Source organism: Maniola hyperantus, chromosome 14 (genome assembly GCF_902806685.2).
Source record: "Maniola hyperantus chromosome 14, iAphHyp1.2, whole genome shotgun sequence".
In the NCBI taxonomy this organism is placed as follows: domain Eukaryota; kingdom Metazoa; phylum Arthropoda; class Insecta; order Lepidoptera; family Nymphalidae; genus Maniola; species Maniola hyperantus.
Genome location: NC_048549.1, coordinates 1,266,211 through 1,288,817, shown reverse-complemented (window position 1 = coordinate 1,288,817; position 22,607 = coordinate 1,266,211). Strand labels below are relative to the sequence as shown.

Sequence of the window (22,607 nt, the reverse complement as noted above, 5' to 3'; positions counted from 1 at the left end):
TTAAATGGTTGAGAAAAATCAGGGTATTGGAGAAGAGGAGCTGAGGTTAACTTTTCCTTCAGGAGGTTAAAGCTTGGTCCTGTTCTATAGACCAATGAAAAGTGACATCCTTCTTGAGTAAAGATGTTAGAGTTTTGTGATCTTGGAGAAATTGTCAATAATCGGCTGGTAATAACCAACGAGACGAGGAATGATTTTTACTTCTTTAGGATTTTTAGGAATTGGGAAATCACAGACTGATTTAATTTTTTCTGGGTTTGGAGAGACACCTTTATCCGTTATAATGTGACCTAGATAGGTGACTTCCTTTCTAAGGAATTCACATTTATCCGGTTGTCATTTGAGATTATAATCTCTGAAACGGTTGAATACCATTTCAGTTTTTCACACATGGGATTTGAGATCTGCACTATAGATGATACAGTCATCTAAATAGACATAGCAATGTAAACCTTGAAGACCTGATAACACTGTGTTCATAAGACGTTGAAAAGTACTGGGAGCGTTCTTAAGTCCAAACGGCATCCTAGTGAATTCGTAGTGGCCTGTTGAACCATTTGTGTTGACTACAGTAAAACCAGTTTTAGGTGCATCTGAAGGATTCAGCGGAATTTGATGGAAACCGGAGACTAAGTCCAGTGTGCTAAATATTTGGAATGACCTAGTTGATCTAGGATATCTGTGATCAAGGGAATAGGATATACTTCGGATACAGTGACGTCATTGAGGCGGCGGTAGTCGATAACTATTCGCCATTTCTTTTTCCCGGATGCGTCCATTTTTTTGGGAACCACCCAAACGGGAGCATTCCATGGAGAGATAGACGGTTTAATAATTTTCTGTTGAAGCATTTTCTGGATTTGGGAATCGACTTCGTTTTTATGACATTCGGGAAAACGGTAAGATTTTACATTAATAGGAGAGCTATTACCCGTGTCAATAGAGTGTTGAATAGCGTTAGTATGAGTTAGAGTGTCTCCTTCGAGATAAAATATATCAGAGTATTCAGAACAGCACTCTAAGAGAACTTTTCTCTCCTCATCGTTAAGATGTGAGTGTCTTATAAGACTTAGAACACGATCGAGTCGATTTGATGAAGAATTAGAAACGTGGTTGACAATTTCGGGGATTGAGACACTTGGCGTAGTTCAGAGAAGTCTATAGGAGTTAAATGAACCTTGAAGTCTTGGATTTCTATTTGAGATTCAGTGGTATTTAAAACAGAGACATTGACTTTATAATTAGGCTTCAAACTTACTATACAGTTTGCTATATATACACCTTCGGATATAGAGTGATCTAATATGAGTGCGTCTTTTAAATGACGTAACTCGAACTTGTCATTTGAGACAGTGCATTCAACAATAGCTTCGGAGCGAGCCGGTATTATATATCTAGGGCTCGAATAATGAATTGGTAAAGTGTAATTTGAGATAGTAAGGGATTTAGTATTATAATCGATATTAGTATGGAAAAAATGTAGAAAATCGGTACCTAAGATACCGTCTGATTCCAGATTCAGAGCGTCAGTTATGACGTGGAATTTAAAAGAAATGGTGTGGTCGTTATAATAAGGTTAAGCACAACTGTTCCTAAAGTTTCGCTATAGGAATCCTTATCGTTTATGCCTTTGAGTTTTATAATTTCTTGAGACAATTGGGGCTCTGCTGGTAAACACGAGCGCTTAATAATGCTGACACTTGCGCCTGTGTCAACTAAGAAACAGAGAGGTTTTTTATTACATTCTATTTGTAAAAATGCATGAGGTAAGGACACCAACTTTTTCAGGGTGCTTGTTTCGAAGATCGGGACGTCTTTAAGAGGCAATGAGCTTTTGCTTGCGTTGCTTTGGGGGTCATTTTGAATGACTTTAGATTTTGTAAGACTCAGTTGATCCTTTGAAGGAAACTGAGATTTAAAGGATTTTGTAGTATAAGAGCTAGTATAAGAATTAGAATGAGATATAGTATTATTTGAGCAATCTTCTTTGGAATGCTTTGTATTCGATTTGTAGGAATCAGTGAGGATTTAGGATATGATTCAGCGATATTTTGGCAGTCTTTTGGTGATTGCCGGGATATAAAAGATTTGGTATAAGATTCAGTGTGACTCGGACAGTCATGTAGCGATTGCCGAGATGTAAACGATTTGGGGGAATTAGTATAAAGGATTTAGTAGTTCGAGTGCCATTTTGGATTGTTGATTTCGGCAGGCACGCATCCGAAATCAGTTTAAGTTTTTTGATTCAGGGACGTAACTATTCGTCACTTCATTTAAGGATTCAGAGTATTCATACATGTTAACATTAGCACTGTTACTATGAGAGGGACCCGACGGAGGGTGAGAGTTCATCCGACGCTGATTATTATTATATTGGCGCTTACGACATTCTGAGATAAGATGTCCTTTGTGTTTACAATAGGCACAGGTTTTGACGAAATTTGAGTCCTTTGATGAACTTTGACTTGTTTCTGCAGAATATTGAGGGTTAGCGGGAGGAATATGGAAAGATGATCTCTGTGTGAAATCGTGCTTTTTCTTAAAGCACTCTGAGAAACTATGATTGGTCTTCTTACATAAGGAACAAAATTTAGTTGGATGTTTTGGTTGAGTAATTTTTACAAGTTTGAAAATTTTTTCTTCTTCGACTGCTAGAGAAATTGCTTCATTAAGTGTCGAAGGGTTTCTGCAGCGGACAATATTAGAAATATTAGGGTTAAGACCTAATTGGAATAAGCTTAAGGCGAGTTCTTCCATAGCTGTGATTTTGCCTAGAAGGAGATTACGATCAGTGCATGAATTTTGAATATCAGCTTGAAGTCGAGTTAGGCATGCTTCGAGTCTGATAGAATATTGTGTCACACTTTCGGACTGGCCCTGTTTACAGTTTTGGAGATCAAGTAGCAGATGGGACGAGTGTTTTTTTCTCGCCAAACGTGCTTTTTAAATATGATTTTAATTCATCCCAATTATTGAAATTTTTAAGGCTGCAGGCTAATTGAGCTTTGCCCTCAAGTTGGGAGATTATATATTTACATAAGATATTTTGCTGGTCGGGAGCAGCTAAACTAATTGCGTTATCGCAGTTAGTTAGGAACGCGGCAAGAGTTTCCCGATTCCCATCATAAGACCTTACGAATTTAGTGAGTATAGAGAGAGTCACTTTTGCGTCCGAACTTTCTGACTTTAAACTCATTTTTGATTACTGAAACTGAGATATGGAGAGAAAAAAAAAAAGGATTTAAATTTAAAATACAGTACGAAAATATACAATTTAGACAATTTACGCTTTTTATACAAAATTAATATAAACTACTTACAGGATAACGGCAAACATCACGATTTATTTTTCACAAAAAGGTTTTCACTTTGATGTCACTGCACTGAAAGTTAAATTAGGTCGATGCGTTTGCGACACGTGAAGGCTTTGAACTGTACGGAATGCGTCTCGTATTTCACGCGGCGACGATATCGAGTAGGTTTCTGAAGATATTGAAGAAATTGTATTTCGTAATTTTGAAGGCTTAAAATTTATTTCACTGATGTTTTTAAGTGAGTCCAGGATATTCGCGTTCTTCGTGTGAGATGCGGGCTCAGTCTGGCAGGCTGAGACTTATCGTCGATCTTGAGTAGAACCGGTGCTTAGTGGTTGTGATGCGGGCTCAACCCTGGGGGCGAGGCTTATCGTCGATCACGACTGCGATGACCTCAGGATTCTTTGGATGCTAAGGGTCCTCTTGCGTGAACCTTCTTAGCATCCCACTTCTGACACCAATTGTTAGGAGGTCCGCTTCGACAGTCTTTTGAAAAAAAAACCACAAGAAATGTCCAACGAATTTAATTTGGAAATTCACACACACGGAACTTTTACTTCACGCGAATACAGTAGTTTCAGTGTTAACTATTCAATATGGAAATGTGGACTGCTTCGCCGCCTCGCGGGTTGTTCGCTTTATATAAATTGAAATGCTGAAGCAGCGAATTAACACATCATGTTAAAATTATTAATTTATAACAGAACGTTACGTTAGTAGGTCACTCGGAGTCAATGCCGCGTCGTAAAGGGGACATTGACCCGAGTTTTGCACGCTATACATTGCGGGTTTGAAAATACTAAATCACTAAAACTACATACAAAATGAGGCAAATGGTTATTGGTATTGGATTGTGTTTATGTAGTATAACAATAACGCTAAGTTTTTGCTAGCGTTCTGGTTACACCCTGTATAATGAAGGAAAACATTGTGAGGAAACCTGCATGCCTGTGAACTCTGCCAATCTACACTTGGCCCGCGTGGTGGACTATTGCCAAACCCTTCTCATACTGTGAGGAGACCCGTGCTCTATAGTGAGCCAGCGATGGGTTGATCATGATGATGATAATTCAAAAAGAAATCTAGTCAATCCGTCGCTCTTTTCCGGCGTATTTGAAGAACAAACCAAAAAAATGAACAAACTGTGTTTGTTTACATTTCTATGGGTACCTAGTGATGTTATTTTTAGGGTTCCGTACCTCAAAAGGAAAAACGGAACCATTATAGAATCACTTTGTTGTCTGTCTGTATGTCTGTCTGTCGGTCTTCCCGTTGACCTACAATCATGAAATTTGGCAGGTAGGTAGGTCTTATAGCAGACATTAGGGGAAAAGTCTGAAAACCGTGAATTTGTGGTTACATCACACAAAAAAAATGTGGTCATGAACTAATAATTAATTAGTATTTTCAATATTTGAAGTAAGATAACTAAGTATATCAAGTGGGGTATCACATGAAAGGGCTTTACCTGTGCTTTCTAAAACAGATTTTTATTTATTTTTATGCATCAAAGTTTTTGAATTATCGTGCAAAATGTTAAAAAAATAACTCTTGTTCTGTTTGTTTCAGGTTACGTTATAGAAAAACAACGAGTGCCACCATATACCAAGTGTTCTTTACTAAAACTTTAAGACTAGGTAAGCATTCCATATTTTTTATATTGTTTAATTATTATAATTGCGACAAATATTTATATTATTTAACTTTCTCTATTTTATCAATCTTCTATTTACCTACATAAAACGAAAAGCTAACTGACTAACTGAAATCTATCGACGCACTGCTAAAACCACTGGACGGACCGAGCTGAAATTTGGCATATAGATTAAGACGTAGGTGTCCACTAAGAAAGGATTATTGGAAATTTAACCCCTAAGGAGGTAAAATAGGGGTTAGAAATTTTATTTTAAAACAAGCTTATGCCCGCGACTTCGTCCGCGTGGACTACACAAATTTCAAACTCCTTTTTCACCCCATTAGGGGTTGAATTTTCAAAAATCCTTTCTTAGTGGATATCTACGTCATAATAGCCTCCATGCCAAATTTAAGCCCGATCTGTCCAGTAGTTTAAGCTGTGCGTTGATAGATCAGTCAGTCAGTCAGCTTTTCCTGTTTTAACTATAGATAACGATTATGTACCTACCCGTTATTTACATTATAATGCCTTTGAACAAGGAAATAAGCCTAAAATCTAGTCATCTAGTATTTATGTACTGTACCACAATAAGAAGAAGAAGAGAGACAGGAAGTGAACTGTCGCATTGCTTCTGCTGTCGCGTTACTGTCGCTACTGCAACATTTTACGTAATCATCCCGCCGCCGGTCTCCTCTCAGAATGAGAAGAGTTTTGGCCATAGTCTACCACGCTGGCCGAGTGCGGCTAGGCAGACTTCACACACCTTTGAGAACATTATGGAGAACACTCAGGCATGCAGGTTTCCTCACGAAAGGAGATCGGCCCGTGGGCCCTCTTTTGTGGCGTCGTGTCAAAACTTAAATTAATTTTTTTTTTATGTGTTATTTTTTTACGATTATGTTTTATAACGACTTTTTTTCACTCTATTATTGAAAATATCCACAATACAGTTAGAATCGTAAACATGCATTTATTTTGAAGAAGTATTAATTAAATATAACCTCAATATCAACAATATAAAAAATAAGCTTTCTTTATAACCAGGGTGAATAAATAGAAATCGTTTGCAGAATATAAAGAGTTAATTATTTGTCAACAAAATAAAATTAAAACCATGGTGACATAACAATTATATTAGGGGGGGCCCAAAGCTCCTAAGAAAATGGGCAATCTCCAAACCTTAACCGTCAAAGCAAGTGATATTTAATTAGATATGATATGTTAGTCAGTTTATCCTTATTATGCGGGTCCGGGCATAATGAGGGGCGTCCATTAGCTAAACATTGTTATTCCAGCTCTTTAATGTCCCTTTTGTAATGTATATGGGTACCTACACACCATAATGGCCTTAAAGGTCAGAAGTCAAGTTAAGGTCGTGGTTTCTTAGTCGGCCACCGTTATGAACGATGACATAACATTCTAAAGGCCTTTCTATTATCGTACATCCAAGCATCGCCACGGTCTGTAGTCTGCACCCGTACCTAGTCAAAACTCCACTGCCTAAGCCATGATAAAAGAGCGTGGATTTGACCTGCAGCTCGTTCCAGCAACGCACAAGACTGCAAATACTATTTTATACATGGCATAATCTTGTACCTATATCAAATATTTGAAAAGAGCAACCGCCGAGTTTCTTGCTGGTTCTTCTCGGTAGGAAAGGCATTCCGAACCAGTGGTAGATGCATCCGACTATTCGTAAGTACTTGTAAAAGTTTATTCGAATAAAAAAGATTTTTATTTATTTATTTTATTTATTTATTTAAGATGGAGCGCGATTGCCTAGAATCACTATAATATGCTCATTTTGATATCATCATGATGAACCCATCGCCGCCTTACTACAGAGCACGGGTCTCCTCTCAGAGTGAGAAGGGTTTTGCCCATAGTCAACCACGCTGGCCATGTGCGGATTGGTAGACTTCACACGCCTTTGAGAACATTATGGAGAGCTCTCAGGCATGCAGGTTTCCTCACAATGTTGTCCTTCACCGTTAAAGCAAGTGATATTTTGTTAGGTTAAGTACCTCCGCATATAAAATTAGAGGTGCGTGCCGGAGACTAGGCTAGCACAGCATTTTGATATAGAAATGTAGAATGAAACTAAGCAAAATTATATGCCCAACATTTCCAATTTACGTATTGCGCAGTTGAAGAGGTCCTCAATTTGAAGCGAGCGGTCGTACATAGAAGTATAGTTGTAACTCGTAGAACTATCTGCTAGTCTGTTGAGGTTTGTCAAGTGGCACAGTTATACCCGACTTTAATTGGATGGAATAGTGAAAACTTTGAAATTGTGGTATACAGTACATAAATAGCAGATGACTAGACGATACCTGATGATTTTAGGCTTATTTCCTGGTTCAACGACAATATAATGTAAATAATGGGTACATAATCGTGGTATGTACCCGTTATCTGTTAATGACTGACTGACTGACTGATCTATCGACGAACGTAGTTCACATTGTTGAAGGTCGTGACCCCTTCAAATAATGGGAGAGGTTTTCTTGTGTTACCTATCTCTTTCTCTCTTCAATTCTCGTCACTAACAAGCCGGCAAGCCGCGAAAACATGCTCGACTTCGTTCGTGGTACGCATATTATACAAGGTTGTGCCTGAAAGCAAAATCGTCAAATGTTGGCAGGGGACAGGGTCTCGAATGCTTTGTTGTGATTGGTGGACTCAAAAGTCACGTAATCAAGACAATGTGCGGAATGAGGGTACCGAACGGGCGTGGGCCGACTTTTATGCTAAGCAACTGCCTAAGCTTGGCAAAGGGGGTGTCCGGCTATTAGGCGTGTCTATAGGTGTTGGTCTGTGCGTACCGCATTTTTGGGCAAACTTTTAGGGTTTGGACTTGGCATCTGATCTGACCTTTAAATCCATTAACGCCTGTAGTAATAAAAAAATAATATTCTAGAGCTAAAAGATAAAACAATAACAGTGTTTAGCTAATGGACGCTCCTCATAAACTTAATGACTTACTTTCCTTGGATGTTACAGAGCCATTTAATAAACTTAATAATTTATATTTGCCAGGTCGTAATCTCTATGTCTCTGACAAGTATTTCTCATTGCTGAAGGTCTCGAACGAAGTAACGGATCGAAGTGATTTTTAACCGACTTCAAAAAAGGAGGAGGTTCTCAATTCGTCGGAATATTTTTTTTTATGTATGTTCCCCGATTAGGTACTCGAAGACGCCTGGACCGATTTTGAAAATTATTTTTTGTTTGAAAGGGTATACTTCAAAATTGGTTCCATTTAAATTTGGTGAAGATCTGATGAACATCTTCGAAGATAGATAATGGAACTCCTCAACGGATAGGAGTAAATTGCTCACGATCAGTGTAATAGCTTAGCTTAACTATATTAACTCTTGTATACATAATATATTCGGTAATAATTTTTTTTTTTTAATTTTTATTGTTTGTGTATTGAAGTCGGTTTTATTTTTGCATGGGTATAGATTCCCTGGACCTGGAGAGTGACATAAGCTACTTTTTAAAACCTAAATCCACGCGAACGAGGTCGCTGGCATCAGCTAACTATGAAATAGTATAGATAGAGTCCAACCAAAGCAGAAATATCGTTCACATGATAACTGTATTTTTGTTTTCGAATGGGGATTTTTTTATTTCTCGTTACATAAAATATACTCGAGTTTTATCGTAACCGGATACGATCCGCGTGGGTTCGAAATTCAATATCCGGGTTTAGGCTTTATTCGTAAAAATATTGTTTATTTCGACTTGATAAAAGTCATTATTTATTAACTGAGTGTAGGTCAAGGATATATTTTGGTATCTATCGTAGTTTTAGCGTCGCATATCTCAATCAAAATCAAAGCAAAATACGCCCTTTAGGGGGTAAAAGGGGGATTCAAAGGTTATATGAAAGTCCTATGTTTCTGAAGTTACAGGTATGAAAATCGGCGTTAAGGTTACAAGCTTTAAACAATGAAAACCTGTATAAGTTATTTTGGAAAATCCCCCTTGGGTGGTAAAATAGGCGAAGAAAGTTTTAATTATTGCTAACTTGTGGACTTTAAGGGGGTAAGTAAGTATCAGCTAAGAAAAGATTTTGCGAAAATCTACTCCTAAGGGTATCAAATGGGGGTTCAAACTTCAAAAGTTATATGAAAAAAAAAATTAAAGTTAGAGACATGAAAATCGGCGTTCAGGTATTCTGGGTTCCGTGCCTTAAGGCGAGAGTGAGTGAGTAAGATAAGTGAGGCCTTTTGCAGCGGAAAAATTTCTGATCTCACGACAAACCAGAAATTTTACGCGGACGAAGTCGCGGGCAACTGCTAGTTTATTAAAGTGACGACAACAGTCCAACCAAAGTGCTTGTAAACTTTTGGACTTCAGCACACTTCCTAAACCACTCGGCTATCAAATGCATCATCAGCGCGAAGGATTTCTTTTGTGGATTATAGCAAAGTTATCTCGTTGTTCAAGTAGGTATAAGACGTAGGAAGTCAGATAAAGTTGAACTTGTCGTAAGACGTGTAACAGGAAAGTCTCTGAAGGCCTCTTTGTTTCGTCTCTACGTACAAACTATTCCCTAACGGCCTCATAACTTCACAAAACCGGATTCTTAGTTACAAAGTAGGTACATACATTGTACCTTATAGCTTTTGCCTGCGGTTGTACCTACATACTGGGAGAGTAAACTTTTTTGCATAGCTTCTATTTCGTACGCGAACTTTAGTTTCTGCCCCTTAGAAGTTCCTGGCTACGGCCATGGCTATCCTAATTTTAATATTATAAACTAGCTGATCCGCCCCGGCTTCGCTCGGGTGGAGTTTAGAAAATTGAAATTTTTCTCTCCGTAAGAACCATCCTCGTACTTCAAGGAATATTATAAAAAAATAATTAGCGAAATCGGTTCAGCTGTTCTCGAGATTTGTGATGACCAACACATTTGGTGATTCATTTTTATATTATAAGAAGATGTGAAAGTGTGGATGTTTGGATGTTTGTTACTCAATCATGCAAAAAACTACTGGACGGATTTGGATGAAATTTGGAATGAAGATAGATTAACACATAGGCTACTTTTATCCCGGAACATCAAAGAGTTCCCGCCGGATTTTGAAAAACGTAAATCCACGTGGACGAAATCGCCAACACTAGTTATTTACATAATAGACAAGCCCACAAGTGCAAAGCTAAGGCAAGTCAGCCAGTAAATTAATAAACAATAGAAATTATCATAACAATTAACAAGTTAACACGAACAGTTAGTATACAGAGTAGTATCCAGCAACGCACAAGACTGCAAATACTATTTTATACATGGCATAATCTTGTACCTATATCAAATATTTGAAAAGAGCAACCGCCGAGTTTCTTGCTGGTTCTTCTCGGCAGGAAAGGCATTCCGAACCAGTGGTAGATGCATCCGACTATTCGTAAGCACTTGTAAAAGTTTATACGAATAAAAAAGATTTTCATTTTCATTTTTCATTTTCAGTGACGTAGCGTGGCTTTAGGAGTGTTATTAGGTCGTTGCGACACGCAAAGTGCTTTGTGCTTTGTGCAGTTCAAGGCACCCAAGAAACCTGTGCACTGTACCTATGTAGCAAAGTATAAGGCTATAAATTATATCACGCGGATGAAATCGCGGGCAAAACTAGTCGTCTAGATAATAGACAAGCCCACAAGTGCAAAGCTAAGGCAAGTCAGCTAGTAAATTAATAAACAATAGAAATTATCATAACAATAAACAAGTTAACACGAACAGTACCCGTAGTACAAGATTTTACGTCTCACCAAACCAAACCAAATTCGAGAGTCGAAATACTTCCGCGTTACAGTAAACTGGATCTTAAATGCCTTGTTTTAAAGCTCAAGTTTGTCTACACTTCTACAGCCAGCCCTCCAAGCGGAAACATTGCGAAATTAAAATCAGTGGCATTGAATATTTGACTTCAATTCAAGGCTGTTTAGGTCCATTTTACTGTAACGCGGAAGTATTTCGACTCTCGAATTTGGTTTGGTTTCGTGAGACGTAAAATCTTGTACTACGGGTACAGTTAGTATACAGAGTAGTGACGTAGCGTGGCTTTAGGAGTGTTATTAGGTCGTTGCGACACGCAAAGCGCTTTGTGCTTTGTGCAGTTCAAGGCACCCAAGAAACCTGTGCACTGTACCTATGTAGCAAAGCTCTTTATGAATATGATTTAGCCTGCGGCTCAGGTGGGAGCGGGGGCGTCCTGCGGAGCGGGCAGCGGGCGCGATGCCATACATTCTAACTTCATGCCACAACATCTTCTTTACAATTTCTTGTAAAGACGTATCCGCTCCCACCTGGGCCGCAGGTTTAAAGTTTGAAACGCCAGCGTTACGCTATGCTAACGTTTTGAATGCGACTCCTACACGTCATCATCAACACCACAAGTTTCTAGCACAAAAGGCTATTCTCTTTCCAAGTCAATTTTTTTTTACCCAGGTATATTCCCAATATTTCACCAGCTTTTTAGTACTAAAGAGATGATCATCATCAACAGCCAATATGCAACTACTGATTGGGCATAGGCCTCTTTTAAGTAGCGCCAACGTTGCCTATCTAAGACCTTTTGCATCCAATCGATAACAACTATTTCTACCCCACTTTTGAAAACAAAAATCCACCAATAGACGTTCACTGGACATAGGTCTCTTGTAGGGACTTCTATACCCCACGGTCTTGCGCTGCTTAAATCCAGCAGCTCCCCGCCACTCGTTTGATGTGGCCTGTCCACCTATTGGGAGGGGTCTTCCAACGCTGCGGTTTCCGGTACGCGGACACTCGTTCTATTTCTCCAAGCCTTTACACCATTGAGTGAAATACCTACAAATTGTATACAATAGGTAGGTTTTGTACGTCACTCAGAAATGTTCAGACGTCATGCTCGTACTAAACCTCTCGCGTATTAGCACGTACAGGCGTTCAAAGGAAAGGAAGGAAGCGGAATATTCTAGAATAATGCCAGTTGCAGTATGGATATGTTTATTGTAGTACAATCACGTCAGTCCGAATATAAACAACGGAATATAGAACTAAACTCCCTCGACTAATACTAGTACCTAATCACTTCGCCCCATAGTTAGTTGAACTTTTTTTCGGGTTACGCATTTATTCCGGCTGCGCTTCTTCAGCTTGAGCCATTTTGGCTTAAATGCTCAAGTGGAGGAAACGCGTGGATAACCAACTCTTAGGTATGACGTGTGGCACAATTTAAAAAAAAACTTAGTTGCTTTGTCGAAATTCAAAATGTGGTTGTGTAACTGCATAATTGTTGCATATCAGAAGACTTTTTCTTAATGTCATATTGTTGGATTGTAGTATGATATAAATATTTTATTTAGTATGATTTACATATATTTTTTCATTTGTTCCAGATTGTGCAATACACGTAAGAGCGTCGCGATCGGGACGCGTGCACTCCGGTCACCTGCCCAGGGCACACAACTGCCGTCTGCTCTTCCCTCCTCCCTCACTAAACTACGCCCTCCTCGTCGACCTCCACAAACTCAACGTACCGTGCTCCAGCGGCTCCGTAAAGTTCGCCCCAAACTCCCCAACGTTATGCGGGAAGCTAGAACAAATACCGCCTCCAAACAGAAGATATATCTACCAGTCATCGAACAATCCAGAAATAGAACTCCACGGCCGACCCACGTTCGCCGCGACCTACCGTCTAGTCGACCATTGTCATGATGTTCTGCTGACGGGAAGAAACGGCTCGTTCGAAGTCGGACCGACCACAAAATTGTTCTGCTCCTACAAAATCCATTTGCCCTACGGAAATAAAGTAGCCTTACGTCTCCAAATGGGCACAGGAAATGGGCCCAAAAAAGACATCGATAGCTCCAATATAATTCGCGAAGACTCCCACGCTTTTTGCAAAGGGATGGAATTAAATTTAGTTGACGGAGATTCTAGGTGGAAACACTGTTCGCAACCTGGTGACCCTTTGCGTAGTGTTCAAATAATTTCCGAGAGAAATTCTGTGAGATTAAATATTAGTGTATTGGCGAAGAGGAATTCGTCAGCCATGCTCTTGAAAGTCTGGTGGATGGATAAACCAGTCGAAGACATAATTGGGCATTGCGATTATGGATGGGTGGTTGCAGGGGATTTTTGCATAACTGCTGTAAGAGAAGGGAAGACGGCGTGGAGACCGGCGGAGGTGGAATGTGTCAGAATGGGCGGCCATCTTGCGAGCGTACAGAACGAGCGTCAGCAGCAGATTATGGACCAACTACTTATACACGCGTAAGTTTTAACACGGGACTCTCCGTCACTCGCTTTATACAAACATAGTTTGGTAGTATCAATCAAACTCGACGTAATTTCCCACGCGAAATGGCGGTGTTTCCACTAGATTACAACATGGGGTTATTCAAGGGGCGGACCAACAAATTCCTAAAAGGCCGGCAACGCATCGGCGGTTCCTCTTGTGCTGCAAATGTTCATGGGCGGCGGTAATCACTAACATCAGGTGACCCGCCTGCTCGTTTGCTCGCTATCTATATTTAAAAAAAAATTGTAGACACGTTCTAGAAACTAATATCTATGTCTGTAGTTTGTCGCATTTCCGTAAAAATAATTAATTTTAAAGTTACACGAGTTTAAAAGTTTGTATGTAAATTCTTGTGAATGTAACTTTTAAACTGAATGTTTTAACGGAAATCTAGAAAACCGCAGATAAAGACATTATTTTCTCAAACTTATGTACAACTAGCTGATGCCCGCAACTAAGTCCGCATGGAATTAGGTTTTTTAAAAATCCCGTGGGAACTCTTTGTTTTTCCGGGATAAAAAGTAGCCTATGTCGGTCCCCAGGTTTTTATCTATACCCGTACAAAAAATCTCGTCAATCCGTTGCACAGATGCGATATGATTGAAGGACAAACCAACAAACAAACACACTTTCGCATTTATAATAAGGGTGCTGTTACGCGACAGGAAATAATGTACATAGACCTTTAGTAGGAGAATAGTGGATTTGCAGAGCGTTGTCTCTGTCGTTGAGACCGACAAAACGTCATATATAGGTATGAAGATCAGCACTTCGATTGCGGGAAATCTGCATCAATCATTATTACAATCTCAATTGTTCTGATTGGCTGAATTTGTGTGATTCTTGTTGCAACAATGCATTGTAGCTAATAGTGAGCGAGCGTTAACCAATCAGAGGTGATTGCGATCGTGACTTTGTAGCAGCTGTTATTCTCCCGCAATCGCGCTCCAGAGAACGGTCTAAAAAGCCGAGATATCATTCTAAAGGCCGATGTACATTATTTTTTACTGCGTACTGTAAAAGATTTCATTGTGTTTGATTGGTCCGTATTCAAATGAGAGCCATACTGCGTTTGTATGGTTTGACGGACAGACCCTTCCAAAAGTGACTAATTTCTATTCTCACAACATATTACACAGTACTAGAAAGTTTAAAACTAAATTTAAATTAAAGATTAAAATTGAGTAACTTTTGAAATTAGTAAAAGTTACGAGCTTTGTTTACTTCATTAGTATTTTATTAAAGTTTTAAACTAGTGAACTGTCTTGCCAGATGTCAACATCAGAGTAATAATTGGAAAACTGGTTTTAATTATAAGTTTTTATCACAACAGACTAGTCCCTTCCCAAGTTACATTGTTTTTATTTTTATATAGTTATATTCCCAATATTTCACCAGCTTTTTAGTACTAAAGAGATGATCATCATCAACAGTCAATATGCAACTACTGATTGGGCATAGGCCTCTTTTAAGTAGCGCTAACGTTGCCTGTCCTCGACCTCCCACACTGCGCTTACCGGTACGCGGTCTCCACTCCAGAACACGTCTGCCCCATCGGCCATCGGTTCTGCGACAGACATGGCCTGCTGCATCGTTGTGAGTGACTAAATTTATGGTATTCTTGCTGCAACAGTAAGAAGTTGCAATTTTAGCTAATAGCGAGAGAACGTCGGCCAATCAAGGGTGATTGCGATCGTCGCACTGTAGCTGCGACCATGCGCGATTGCGGGAGAATGACAGCTACAATGTCACGATCGCAATCACCTCTGATTGGTTGACGCTCGCTCACTATTGGCTACAATGCATTGTTGCAACAAGAATCGCACAAATTCAGTCAATCAGAACAATTGAGATTGTAATAATTTACGCAATCGAAGTGCTGTAATGCAGGGAATTTAGCACAAGGTTATTTGAATCGCCGTGGCAATGCTAAAATTTGTTATTTTCACAGACCTGGCGCAGGCATAGAAGATGTCTATTGGATAGGAGCAACGGATGCAGTTCACGAGGGGGAGTTCCGTTGGTCGGACAACTTGCCCTTTTCTTACGCACGTAAGTTCTCTTTCAAACTTCTCTAAGATAGATTCTCTATAGCTGGTGACCAATGTGGCTGTTAGTTCTTGAACTCGGGGTCACCAACTATACAGGATTACACAAAAATAGGACATGATCCCGTTACCCTTAACGTATAGTACTGTACCCGTAGTATAAGATTTTACGTCACACCAAACGTTGCTAGAATTCGAGAGTCGAAACACTTCTGCATTATAGTAAACTGGATCTTAAATGCCTTGTTTTAAAGCTCAAGATTGTCTACACATCTACAGCCAGCGCTCCAAGCGGAAACCTTGCGAAATTAAAATCAGTGGCATTGAATTTTTTACTTCAATTCAAGGCTCTTTAGGTCCATTTTACTTTGATGTTATTATGTATCGATTCTCGAATTCTAGCGACGTTTGGTGAGACGTAAAATCTTATACTACGGGTACAGGATATTAGCTATCAAACGACCCCTAAAGGGCTTATGCAAAAGTGTATCGTTTTCGATTTTTTTATTTTTTCTTGGTAAAGGGGTGTTTGCCTTAAAATTTTGTCACATAACTGAAAGTATGTACCTACTAAGTACCTAATATCTTTTCTTCTAAGTATAACATTTATTAGCTCCACAAAGACTACTCCGATACAATATACGATATTAGATAACACCATAGAAACCGTCTACTTAGAAGAAGATAAGTTCAAATAAAGGACACGCAATTAGAAAAATTGGCCATATTCATTATTTATCACAAAGGCCCAGTCTAGCCCGGCTGGCGACAGGCCTGATTTATTACATACCGAGAGATCTACAATAATCTTAGAGAGGATATTTCGAATATTATTGAAAAAATCATTTATAGCGCATCCATTAGCAGCGATAGCCTATTAGTTAAGACGTCACCGATTCGAGAGATCCGGGGTTCGATCCCAAGCTGTAATTTTCCGAGTCATGTGCGTCTAAAGCAATTAAAAATGACTTGCACTAACGGTGGAAAAAAACACCGTGATGAAACCTGCAAATCTGAGAGTTCTCTATAATGTTCTCATAGGTGTGTGAATTCTGCCAATCTACATCGTAGTGAACTATGGCCTAAATAAACCCTTACCGTTCTGGGAGAAAGCTCAGAGGTGGGCTGGCGATGATTGATGATTGATTATTAATTATGATGAAATCTGCCATGCTTATAAGCCGCTCATTTTGTGGTAACGATAATAAGTAATGAATAAGGCTAATTTTTCAGGCTTTTTTGTTACCTACACTAGACTCTATCATATTGTCAAGTTACTTACGAACGGCAACAATAAAAACCCCTTGTTCTTAAATTAGAATTTGCAGTTTTGTCCTATCTGTCAATATACATAAACATTTAGTTATCCTTGGTCGGTTTCCTCAATAAACATTAGCCTACTGTTAGCTATGTCGAGCCTTTACGGTCCAATAGTTAGATCTCGAAATCCTATTGGATTTATCAATGGATTAGGGGTTTCTATTTCGAGTAGGTACACAAATCTTATCCAAAGGGTTGTGTGATCTAGTTTATTACGATTCCGTATCTCAAAATGAAAAACGAACCCTTATAGGATCACTTCGTTGGCAGTCTGTATGTTTGCCTGTCTGTCTGTCAAGAAATCTATAGGGTACTTCCCGTTGATCTATAATCATGAAATTTGGCAGGTAGGTAGTTCTTTTAGCAGGCATAAAGGAAAAATCTGAAAACCATGAATTTGTGGTTACATCACGAAAAAAATTTAAATGTGTTCTTGAACAAATAATAGTATTTTCAACTTTCAAAGTAAGTTAGTAGATGGTCATATTAAATAGGCTTTAATTGTACATTCTAACACAGATTTTTATTTATTTTTATATATAATAGTTTTTCAAGCAAAATGTCAATAAAAATACCCGAGTATGGAACCCTCGGTGCGCGAGTCTAATTCGCACTTGGCCGGTTTTTGTAAGTAAATCGAGTTTCACAATTAACTCCAAAATAAGAAATAAGTTCATCAAAATAATTAGCATACCATCACACTAGTACATGTTCTCGGAATTTCCAAGCGAGCTTTTTCATATTTATTATGTAAATTCGTGGCAAGATTTTGCCGAATTTTCGCACTCAATTTTCTGAGTTAGTCCAATGTTCTAACTTTTAACGAGTCTTTATTAAATAAGGACTTATTTAGTTAATTTAGGAATTTTCGGTTCGGTTAGGTTAGGAAATCTTTTTTAACGTTGTGGTGCTGTAGTTTTGCATTTTTTTAAATAGTTTGGTAAGTAGTTAGGTTTGGTAGGCATAAAAATAAATAAAAATCTGTTTAAGAATATACAGGTAAAGCCCTTTCATATAGATTACACTTGGTATAGTTATCTCACTTCGAAAGTTTTTTTTTGTGATGTAACCACAAATTCACGGTTTTTCGGATATTTCTCGTTACGTGTGCTATAAGGTCTGCCAAATTTCACGATTCTAGGTCAACGGAAAGTACCCTATAGGTTTCTTGACAGATAAACAGACAGACAACTAAGTGATCTTATATGGGTTCTTTTTTTTCCTTTTGAGGTACGGAACCCTAATTACTTAAAACTCAAATATACCCGAAAAGTAAGAAGTGCGTGTCCGAGATCGAGCCTCAAACCCCCCGAATAGAATGCAGACGTTTTAGCCACTAAGCTATCACGGCTATTTCAGGCAAATATAACTCGGCAAGTGAAATGGTAACTGATATGACACTTAGTGCGAAGAACTTGTTCACATCGCCTTGAACGATGGTATCGCTTACGTTTGTGGTTACTTTAGCACTGCCAACACAGCTGTACCTCCACATTGTGGTTTGTTTATTCACTGAAAGACAGTGACGTTCATATCTTGTAGCCAAAATTGGCAAAGTAATCTTTTTAGGGTTCCGTACCACAAAAGATAAAAAGGAACCCTTGTAGGATCACTTCGTTGTCTGTCTGTCTGTCTGTCCGTCTGTCCCTTTGTCTGTCGTGTCTGTCAAGAAAACCTATAGGGTACTTCCCGTTGACCAAGAATGATGATGAAAGGCAGGCAGGTAGTTCTTATAGCACAAGTAAAGGGAAAAATCCGAAAACCGTGGATTTGTGGTTACATCACAAAAAAAGTGTTTTTAACAAATAATTAGTATTTTCAACTTTCAGAGTAACATAACTATACCAAGTGGAGTGTCATATGAAGGAGATATATATTCTAAAACAGACAAAATGACGAAAAATACGACTGTAGTAGTAATACGGAACCCTCGACGCGGGAATCTGACTCGCATTTGGCCGATTTTTTCGTGAAAAAATCATCTCAGGCATAAAGATTTCCTCGTGAGATTTTTTTAACCGCTAAAACAAAGTAATATTTTATTGCTTAAAACGCACATAAACTGAAAAATGTTAGAGATGCGTGTCCAAGATCGACTCCCAACCCCCCCAAATAGACTGGACTCTCTACTAAGCCTAAGCCTAGTACGTAATGTTTATTCCATATAATTAAAGACTCTAATGAACGTATTTGCATACTTCACAAAAACGGTTACGCCGACTCATCTTTTATTCATGTTATCGCATAAATCACGATCTATTTCAGTTTGAACCATTCTTTCCTTTTGTTCGGATGCTGAGCCTTTGTGTTTCATTTTGAGTTGTACAGCCATTACGCTCTGTGACGTTTTAATATAATTTCAACATCAAGAATCTTACAAAAGTTGTAACCCATTTTTGTAAACTGCGTAACTATTTCCATGTTTTTAGGGTCCCGTACTTCAAAAGGAAAAAAAGGCACCCTTATAGAATCACTTTGTTGTCTGTCTATCTGTCCACATGTCCTGTTGTCATGATAACCTATAGTGTACTTCCCGTTGATCTAGAATCTTGAAATTTGGCATAGGGTAGGTCTTGTAGCACAAGTAAAGAAAAAATCCGAAAATCGTGAATTTGTGGTTTTACATTACTTAGGGTTTAGATTACTTCCTACAAACAAACGTACGAACTTTACCTCTTTATGATATTAGTATAGATTTAATCACTCACGATAGTTTAAACGCTAAAATAGCCTAGCTAAGTTTAGTTTATGGGCAGGGCACATAGTTCGTACAACTGATAGACGTTGGGGTCCCAAGGTGCTGGAATGGCGACCTCGCACCAGACGTCTATTGGTTGATGATGATGATGATGATGATGATGATGATGATGAAGAAGTTTTTTTTGTTCTTTTGCCCACCAGATTGGTTTCCCGGGTGGCGAAAGCATGCCGGGCAGCCGAATGACGACGGTACGTCAGGCCAGGACTGCGTGGAGGCTCGAAGGGAGCTGCCCCCCCGACCAGCGCATCCGACCTTCATGTGGAACGATAGGAGCTGTCATGAGCATAACTACTATGTCTGTGAGAGGCCTGGTGTTGAAGGTAAGTTGATTTTATCACCATCATCATCACAACCCTTGCGGAATCACAGGGCAAGAGGGGGAGGATGATGTTATACCGACCTGCAAAAGTTGGCAGAACAAACTTTGATATATTTTTCTTAGTAACGGATTAGTCGTCCGGGTTTGTAGATTATACGACCGTAAAGCCAGTTTGTCCGCAAATATCAAAGGCATCGTCTCTCTGTATGTATTTATTGTGTTTTTTCATCGATCATAGGTCACACTTGCTATTAGCATCAACCAAACCCGCGCAACCAAAGCGACTGCGATACGGGAACGTCACCCGCGGGGTGTTTCGCCTCCCGCGATATTTAATGGCGTCATGAATACCTAGGTCCTAGTACCTACGCGACTACTACAGTCGCGTAGTTGTTCACGTATGCTATCGTGGACGCTCTCCCATCTATTGCATCCCGCGTTCGTGATGCACAGGTGTGACCGTAGCTTTATATGCTAAAATGATATTATAAAGTCCGCGACTTGTCATTTCGACCTGTTGCGCACTATACAAAGGATTAAGTTGGATAAGCTACATGAAATAAAATATATTTCTTGACTTCACTTACCTGCCAGAATTTAGGGAGGACAAAGGCATCCATAATAATAAAATTATATAATACTAAATGATGCCCGCGACTTCGTCCACGTGGATTTAGGTTTTGAAAATTCCGTGGGAACTCTTTAATTTTCTGGGATAAAAAGTAGCCTATGTCCTTCCCCGGGATGCAAGCAATGTCTGTACCAAATTTCGTCAAAATCGGTTGAACGGTTGATCCGTGAAAAGCTAGCAGACAGACAGACATACTTTCGCATTTATAATATTAGTTTATTTATTTATTCAGATACAAGATAGCCCTCGACTGCAATCTCACCTGGTAGTAAGTGATGATGCAGTCTAAGATGATAGCTGGCTAACCAGGAAGGGGTATGGCAGTTTTTATTAAACCCATACCCCTTTGGTTTCTACACGGCATCGTACCGGAACGCTAAATCGCTTGGCGGCACGGCTTTGACGTATAATATTAGTATGGATTGGTTTCGAGATACGAAAGACCAAAGGCGTATCACCTCAGGGCTCAGGCGTATTTAATTACTCATATGATTCATTGGAAAACCCGCAAATTAACCGATCGTCCCAAAAGTTTTCATGTGAGGTTTGTTATTAAAGCCTCCTAAGTCCTAAAGCATGTTTTCCAAATTCAAGATTTAATTTCGACTCCTTCATCTAATGCTGAGATCTAGCCCATACTTAAACTGAAACCAGAGAAACAATAGATTTAAATCCTATTAACCTATTGTCTAGGTATAATAATACTACCCTATGATGTTTAATTGATGATGAAAGACCAGATACTTAACTATTGATGCGTATCCTACTTTAGTGGAAAGTGGATTTCTAAACCGGAAAACTAATTCACGCTCTTTGTAATAGTCTTCCACAAAAGCAATATCTCTTTAGCCATGTTTCATAGACACACTGACAAATGAGATAACAACGCGCAAGCACTTATCACTTCAGTACTCCCTATCAAAGGACTGACCACTTACATTGACGTCACGTTCACCCCAGCGAGGAAGTACGTGACCTGTTTACCCACTTACCCCCTAACTCGAAAACCACTTTAACCCATTGACTTAAAGTTCAAATTCCCATTTTGCAAATAGACATCTTAATTGTCACTTCAATATTGTATTCTATTTGAACACAAACAAGGACCAAAATCGGATGTCTATATAACTTGAGGAATGTCCTCTTTGAAAGCATGTACATTTCACGTCTGATTTTAAAAAATGGACTCTATGATACTATAAATAGAGTTCAAAATTGATTGAACGAGTAAACTTAAGGACTCTTGGCCCTTTCGTTCTGCTAAATTGCTTCGTGCTTAAAACATCTTGTTAACATTTGACTTGTCTTCCAAAATTGAGTAAAATAAGCACGGTTTTCCCTTTTTATTGTCTTGATGACGTAATACCCCAGTACTTCGTCTGATTTCTTAACTATTTAACGAGTAACGACTTCTATGTAATGTATAGTGAGTACATAAAAACACAGAAAGACTTTTGATTAAAATCGGGTCAACCAAATATTACGCTAGCAAAGCCGAGTTGAAAATTTGGCTACTGTGGCCTAAAAGGCCTAAATGGCCAAAAAAGGTCTTAATGGCCTAAACTATATTTATAAATTTATAATTTGAATCAAATCTTCTCTCGCTGAATATTTACAAAATGTACAAGTATCTACAAAGGATCGTAGTACTTAAAATCTACGTAGCGTCATAGCTATGGGGAACATGACGTGCCCTACGCTTGAGTGGAAGCGTAGAAGTAATGCTCTATGTAGTTTGTAGACATGCTACGCCGCCCCAAGCTACGACGCTATCTTTTCTTGCCATTTATTTTTTTGTCCGTAGATCGAGAAAAATGCCTATAAAAAATTTATAACATAGGATTACATTACATTAGCTTTTCTCTAACGTATCTGACAGAATTAAAAAATATGAACACTTTAAAAAGCAATCTAGCTTATGATCAAAATTATGTAATGTGAAAATTCATAACATCTTTTTTTCAAGCACATGCAAATTGTGAAACCAACTCCCTTCGGCGATGTTGCCACTAGATTTCACCATGGGGTTATTCAAGAAGTGAATCAACACATTTTTGAAAAGCCGGCAACGCATTGCGTTGGTGCAGCGAATGTTCATGGTCGTGAGTATCACTTAACTACATGTGACTCACCTGCTCATTTGCTCGTTATTTTAATTTTATTTTTAACTTTTTCATAAAGTTAACTTCAAAAGGCCGATTTTAGCGCAAATATCAATAAAAATCAGTGAGGCGTGAGGAAACCTACACATACCGGTAAAATGAACAAATTTAACGCCAATTGCTTT

General features: G+C 38.8%; 2 protein-coding genes across 5 annotated transcripts in view; one reads left to right on the top strand and one right to left on the bottom strand.

Moving 5' to 3' along the window:
- Positions 1–22,607, bottom strand: part of LOC117988377 (sperm-associated antigen 7 homolog) — a 396,860-nt gene that overhangs the window by 212,526 nt on the left and 161,727 nt on the right. The gene's annotated exons all lie outside the window — the stretch shown is intronic.
- LOC117988355 (uncharacterized) overlaps positions 1–22,607 on the top strand; it is a 206,731-nt gene that overhangs the window by 126,150 nt on the left and 57,974 nt on the right. For all 4 annotated transcript variants that reach the window (XM_069502879.1, XM_069502878.1, XM_034975485.2 and 1 more), the window contains exons 4-7: positions 4,884–4,951; positions 12,337–13,213; positions 15,193–15,293; positions 19,511–19,690. In XM_069502879.1, the coding sequence (XP_069358980.1) occupies positions 4,884–4,951; positions 12,337–13,213; positions 15,193–15,293; positions 19,511–19,690 (1,226 nt within the window). The remainder of the gene's footprint in view (positions 1–4,883; positions 4,952–12,336; positions 13,214–15,192; positions 15,294–19,510; positions 19,691–22,607) is intronic.